We start from the raw sequence: 6,974 nt of genomic DNA on the forward strand, positions 1-6,974 counted from the left end.
TTATATAGAAAATTCAACCTAAATTCATACTAAATTTCTATGAAATTTACTATGAATTTAAGTCAAATTTCCTGTATAAGGGCATCTATTTTCACTTTAATAGAAGCTCAAGAAGGCATAGAGGGACGGGCTTATAAACTGGTGTGAGCGCCCTTCGGTTGGCGAGGTGGGACTAAACACTGGCCGCAACTAGGACCAGCCCTTTAGTCCCGGTTTGTGGTATGAAGCGGGACTAAAGGGTGGTGGGCTAGGAGCGTGGCCCATTGGTCCCGGTTTGTACCACCAACCGGGACCAAAGGGTCCATACGAACCGGGACCAATGCCCACGAGGCCCCGGCCGCCCCCCTGGGCTCACGAACCGGGACCAATGCTCACATTAGTCCCGGTTCGTGACTGAACCGGGGTTAATGTGAAAACTGCCCTGTGACCTAAGCCCTGTTTTCTACTAGTGTAAGTGGCTGGTTAGCAAACCCGCCTTTCATCTGTACCACCCGCCAGTGATCCAACGCCCAGGATTACAAGTTTCCAGATTTTCACTGATTAGTGATTTTCACTAGATACTCCGCCTTAATGTTTACCTCTTCTCTTTTTTTCTGGAGTTGGTGTTTTCCTCTTCTCTGATGAGGTGTAGCCAAGGCTTCCATGGGTTGGCTAAAATTTGAGTTTCAATCCTTTTATGATTGATCTTAAATGGAATTTCTCACTTCCTCACAAAAGAGACAATTAGATTTTGATTCAGGTAAGGATAGTCCAAATTAAAGTTAAGCTAACATTATTTTGGATACGGCTCTACTTCATCCGTCGGGGTTTATTAGACCCACTCTTATTTTTGTCAATTTTTGACCATTTACTAGACTAACAAAATCCAAAATACATGCTACAAAAGGTATTTTTATTGGATTTGTATTGGAAAGAGGTTTCTAATGGCATAATTTTTGCCAGATAATTTTATTAATTAAATATATGGTCAAACTTTAGCAAAATAAAGAGGAGGCCTAATAAACCCGGGCGAGGTAGTACCTCTTAAGACATAAAGTATCTCGATTAATCCGGGTCGATGCAGAGGCCGAGGGTCTCCTTTTCAAAAGAAAAAATAAAATCAAAGGAAAAGAAGACAATGCTTTTTTGGTTATTGTGAACTGAACACGTAAATCATAGGGGAAACAAAATGGTATTATTGGTTTAATAAAATGTGAATACCTTAATAAAATTTACATAAAACAGAAAAAAAATGTACAGAAAAGTTCGCGCTCACAGTCTATGGACCATGTTAATGCTCAACTTAGTTGTTCATGTATACAGACGAAATGTTCAAGCGGCTTCGAAAATTTGTCTCGTGAAATTAAAATGTAGGAGTCACAACAATAGCATTTCTCTTTGAAGATGCTGATTTAGTAGCACCAAACAGACAATCAGAGAGACAGAGAGATGCATTGCACATGCCCGTCCATGCTGAAACAACGACCTTGTCACATTACAACACATACAATGACACAAAGCAGCAAAAGAAAAGCACGACTTATACTGCCAAACTAGACCATCGAGACCCCGATTGATTCTCTACTTTATTACGGGACACACAAGAACAAGTACTGACAAACGTGAACAAGTACACTGACTGACGAAGATGATCTAGCAACCGTACTACCGTAGCTAGCATCGGACCTCGCGGCGCCGGCCGGGCCGAGCGAGCACGGCTAGCAGACCCTCTTGCAGAAGCACTTGCGCGCGAAGGAGTCGAGCTTGCACTCGCCGCCGGGGAAGTTCTCGGTGCGGCAGATGCTGGCGCAGTTGCTGCTGCTGAGGCACGCGCCCTTGAACTTGTGGCTCTTGGACAGGCAGTCCCGCGCCTCCGCCACCTTCCTCGTCGGCGTCCCCATCTCTGCATGCAGTGCACATGAATGAATAAAATCACGGTGACAAATTAGGCATCATCCACAGCTCGCTCGCTGACGCTGGGAAGAGCGGGATTGGGCGGGAGTGGGACGTGCCTGTGGCGACGAGGAGGACGAGCAGGAGGAGGGCGGATGCGGCCATGCGACCAGAGAGCAACATCGATCTGCTTTCTGCTAGCCTGCTACCGGGGGACTGTGTGTAAAGCTAGCGAAGCGAATGGAGGAGAATGGACACAAGTAAGATGCAGAGAATGGGCCGGGCTGGTGTGGTTTATATAGGCGGAGCAGAGCGACGTGGGTTAGATCACAGCAGCAGAGCACTAGAGAGAGTGGCCACATCGGTAGCTCACGGGCTGGTCAGGCAGGCCGAGGGCCTACCAGAGCATGCAGTGCCCTCTTGAAGGAATTTCCGTCGAAATCGGTGGCTGTGCAACATTCAAAAAAAAAAATCGGTGGCTGTGGAGCGGACATCAAGGTCGGACGCAAAACTCATGATGACGAGCCGAGCATGGCATATGCTGGAATGATTGGTTTCTCCCAACCTTTTCCCTGCGTGCCTAGTCATTTCAGTACGACGGGAGGCAGAGCCGTACGTACGTACACATGCGAACGACGAGGGCGCGTGGATCTCGTGGATCACGAGGACGATCGGCAAGACGTAATGTTTCTAGTGCCAGCTCTTCAACCTTCTGGCCAAATCCGGACAACCAAGTTTCGCACATCAGTTAAGCCAACCAAGCACACGTTCATTTTGAGTCTTATCATGAGATGCAATATAGTCGGGACTGTACCTAAACACATACTCCCTCCGTAAACTAATATAAAAATGTTTAGATCACTAACTCTTATATTAGTTTACAGAGAGAGTACAATAACTAGTACTACACGACAATCCATCTTCGGTCATAGGATTGGAGAACTACATGACTAGATAATATCTCACACGTCGTTCTGAAAATTGGTTGCAATATATTATTTTTATAAGATTTGATTGTGTGAAATTTGACGATGAGAACGGAGACAAAATACATATGATTTTCTGTATTTGATTACTATATAGCTGTAAAATATTGATAGAATATAGAACTAGTATTTTTCATGCATATTGAGAGAAATAAAAATAGTGGGGCTGATGAAGTGCGACGTGTCATGTTGAGAGAAATAGTATAAGTAACATTTTCCATGGATGTTTTGAGAGAAATAAAAATAGTGGTGTGGATGAGGCGGCATGTGTGCATGTTGAGATAAATAGAAATAGTGGGATCATCTACTTAAGCATTTAAATTTTGGATGGTGGAGTGGTCGATAACATATGAAAGATAAATGAATTCTAACCAGAGGTTTGAGTGGAGGGAATTGTTCCTCCAAAATAGAGCGCAGATGAATCATAAGGAGAACTTCACAAGGAGATGCAAGCAACAACAGGTGTACTACAACTGTCAACAACGGAGTTACAACGAGGATGCCAGTGTTGCAAGCAGTGATGACGGAGCTGCAAACGTCGATGATCGTGTTGCACACAAGTTTGCAAGACGAGCAAGGTCATTGATGCCACGAGCGATGCTACAAGGTTGTTTGACGGCCAGCCATCCATGTTGCGAGGTGCTGGGGCGATGAGCTGGCAATGTTATGACCAACTTAGGGAATGAGATAATAGGGTGAGGCGCAGGAGAGAGAGAGAAGGGGGCGTTCTCTCTCTCTCTCTCTCTCTCTCTCTCTCTCTCTCACACACACACACACACACACACACACACACACACACACACACACACATGCGCGCGCGCGCTGGCGAAGGGGGGATCAAACAGTTGTCAATGTGTATATGGAGCTGTGCGGGAGGTGACCAATTGAGGCCTTCCATCGGTGGGCCGACGTAGTGTTCTCCTACATATATGAAGATGGAAAGGAGATATCCATTCCAAGACACCCCTAAGCATCCACAATCTATGATCATCAGCCGAGATATCCATTCAAAGACACCCCTAGAGCTGAAGTTCGATTGGAAATTGATGCAAACCTGAGGATCAAAGAGATATGTCAGCCTAACTTCACCTCTCATCCCACTCCATGTCCAATATGTTTACTACTTCGGCCGGGTTGGCAAGCAGTCCAAAACATAATCCATGACCTGAGTTATACTACATAATTTGAGGTTTGCACCTCGATCAAATCCTATTTGACGCATTTTGCATCAAATAAGTGCCCTTTAGCACAGACAGACGAGGCGAGCACTCTGGGTGGGCCAACCCACGTAGATAGCCTAGTGTAGGGATTTCAGTTTTTGTTGTACTCCCTCCGTTCCTAAATATTTGTCTTTTTAGAGATTTTAAAAAGTGACTACATACGGAGCAAAATGAGTGAATCTACACTAAAAGGTGTCTATATACATCCGTATGTGGTAGTCCATTTGAAATCTCTAAAAAGACAAATATTTAGGAATGGAGGGAGTAGTTCCTAAACCAAAATTTTATATTGTTTTCTTTACTCTATTTGGTTGTTTCTCATTTAAAAGTCATTTTCAGTTTTTTTAATTAAAAAATATTTAGAATTTTAAAAGTCGTTCTGTTTGTTAAAAAAATATTTGGTATTCAAAAAAGAGTTCACAATTTTAAAAATTGTTTGTTATTAAAAAAATATTTTTCAGAAAATATTTGGAATGATTTTTTTCACACTTTTAAAAAATTATTTGAGTTTTTTATAAAATCATTATAAATTAAAAAATAATTCAAGATTTTCAAAAAATGTTCAAAAGAATTCCATAAATATTCAAGTTTTTCAAAAGATGTTTCTAATTTTAAAAAATGCCCACGTTTTTAAAATGTGTTAAAAATTTCATGTTTTTTTTGCATTTTAAAAATTGTTCTCGTAATTTTAATAAGTGCTCGCTACAGTACAACAGATCATTACAGGAAACGGTGTAGCTACAGTGCTCCAGGTCGTTACAGGAAACGGTGTTGCTACAGTGAGCTCGCTACAATATCCACCAATGGGCCGATCCAGTTGGACTCCGCGTGTGCGTCATGAGAATTGTATTTGAGGGAAAGTGCGTCATGAGCTGAGAGCGCCGTTTACGAGCTCTCGTTTCTAGACTGGTCTAGAGTCTAGTTCTTTTTCTAGAGGCAGGATCCTAAACCGGTGCTGAGAGCGCCATTTAGGATATCTTGTTGGCCGGTGCTAGGCGTAGGTCGGATGATTCCAACGAATTCTAAACCGCCTTGCGAGCTGTCGGATTAGGCGCTGTACAACCGAGCTCAACGCAACGCCGACGACCACCGGGGAAGCTCCACTGCAGATCCATTGCAGCACCGCGGCACGAAAAAAAAGCTTCGACGCAGCACCGCCGGCGTCCCGACGAAGCTCCATTGCCGCCCCCGCCGTGCTCCATTGCAGCCGCGGCGGAGCTTCATTGCAGCCACCGGCGCGCGGCGTTCCGACGAAGCTCCATTGCAGCCAATGCGGAGCTCCATTGCAGCCACCGGCGCGCGGCGTTCCGACGAAGCTCCATTGCATCCCCGGCCGCGCTCCATTGCCGCCGCGGCGGAGCTCCATTGCATCCCCGGCCGCGCTCCACTGCAGCCGCGGCGGAGCTCCATTGCAGCTGGCGTGGTCCGTTGCAGCCCCCTGGCACGCTCCATTGCAACCCGGCCGGCGGCGGCGGGAGCTGCGATGCAGCTCCGCTGGAACTTCAATGCAACCGCGGCGGAGCTTCAACAACCTCGCTCCCTTGCGGCGGCCATGGCGGGCGCTACGACGTAACGCACGGCGATGACGGCGGAAGCTGCGATGCAGCTCCGGTGGCGCTTCAACGCAGCCACGGCAGACCTTCGACAATCCTCGCTCGCGCTCTACTGCAGCCCGGACGGGGTGAGGATGAATCAGGCTGCTCCTGTTGCCTCTCCTCTGCCATTGAACGAGAAAAGGGGAAAAAAGAAGGAAGAAGATGAAAAGTGGAATGAGCGGAGGAGAGAGCGTCCGAGGGGATAAGGTGGGGATGGAAGCGGTGGCTGAGTGGGGCACGTGGCGCGCGTACGAGGCGGCTTACAGAGCCAGAAAATCAACCGGTTTAAAGCAAACATTTCCTATCTAGATTAGTCTAGAGTCATGTTTTTTTTCTTTTGGTTTTCCTTTTTCATTGATTCTATTATCCTTTTATCACCTTATTTGTTTTTTTCTTTTCTTCTATTACACATTTCCTTTTCCACCTTTTCAATTTATTTTCTATTTTCTAGTTTCTTTTAAAAACATGACCATATTCCATCTATGTGATGTATTTTTTGAACACACAATGTGAAATATTCAGTATATTCTTTCAAATATATGTTGAATACTTTTTGAATCCGTAATTATTTTTCCAAAATTTTGAAGATCTTTCAAACTTGTGAATGGTTTTTCAAATTCATGAATATTTTTAATTTTGCAAACATTTTCCCAAATTCACGAATATATTTTTGAGTTCAAGATTTTTTTAAATTCATGAATAATATTTGAAGACGTGAAGATTTTTTAAATACGTGATTTTTTTGAATTCACAAAGAATTTTTGAACACGTGAACATTTTTTGAATTCATGTACAGTTTTTGAATTCACCATGAACATTTTTTGAATTCGTGGACATTTTTGGAATACATGAACATGTTTTTAATCTGTGATTCTTTTTAAATTTGCATGAACATCTTTTGAATCTGTGAACATTTTTCGAACCCACCATTTTTTTTTGAATACGTGAACATTTTTAGAATTCACAAACATTTTTGGAATTGGCGGACATTTTTCGAATTCACGAATGTTTCTGAAGTGATGAATTATTTTGAATGTACGCATAGGCAATGCATATCACTGCCCGTCAATTAGTTTTTTGTTTAGCAAAGACTGCCCGTCAAATTTTTTTTTTTGAGGTGTAACTGCCCGTCAAATAGGAGCTCCCTGTCACGACCAATGATTCTGGACGGAAGGAGGCAGGCTGCCCATGGGCCAGGGGGCATTGTAAGCGTGCGTCGTGTTAGGCTGCATGGTCGCGTGTGTTGTGTGTTTCTCTCACTGTCCTCCTTCACTCTAGAGAAACCATCGATCCCAAATCCC

At 44.1% G+C, this 6,974-nt stretch overlaps 1 protein-coding gene across 1 annotated transcript; it reads right to left on the reverse strand.

Annotated features, from left to right (window-relative positions):
- Positions 1-1,419: 1,419 nt before the first annotated feature.
- On the reverse strand, positions 1,420-2,146 carry LOC123143452 (defensin-like protein CAL1). Its single transcript, XM_044562382.1, has 2 exons — positions 1,992-2,146; positions 1,420-1,882 (listed from the first exon to the last, which is right to left on the reverse strand). Exons 1-2 carry the CDS (start codon positions 2,053-2,055, stop codon positions 1,698-1,700), a joined length of 249 nt encoding a protein of 82 aa, XP_044418317.1. The 5' UTR covers positions 2,056-2,146; the 3' UTR covers positions 1,420-1,697.
- Positions 2,147-6,974: the final 4,828 nt, after the last annotated feature.

The sequence above is a fragment of the Triticum aestivum genome, chromosome 6D, assembly GCF_018294505.1.
Source record: "Triticum aestivum cultivar Chinese Spring chromosome 6D, IWGSC CS RefSeq v2.1, whole genome shotgun sequence".
Taxonomy (NCBI): Eukaryota; Viridiplantae; Streptophyta; class Magnoliopsida; order Poales; family Poaceae; genus Triticum; species Triticum aestivum.

What these genes read in the sequence shown, in the direction of transcription:
- LOC123143452 (XM_044562382.1), bottom strand. Translation starts at nt 2,055, where the DNA reads ATGTTGCTCTCTGGTCGCATGGCCGCATCCGCCCTCCTCCTGCTCGTC. An exon ending in CGTCCTCCTCGTCGCCACAG is followed by an intron (nt 1,883 to 1,991) that starts GCACGTCCCACT and finishes CACTGCATGCAG; the next exon opens with AGATGGGGACGCCGACGAGG.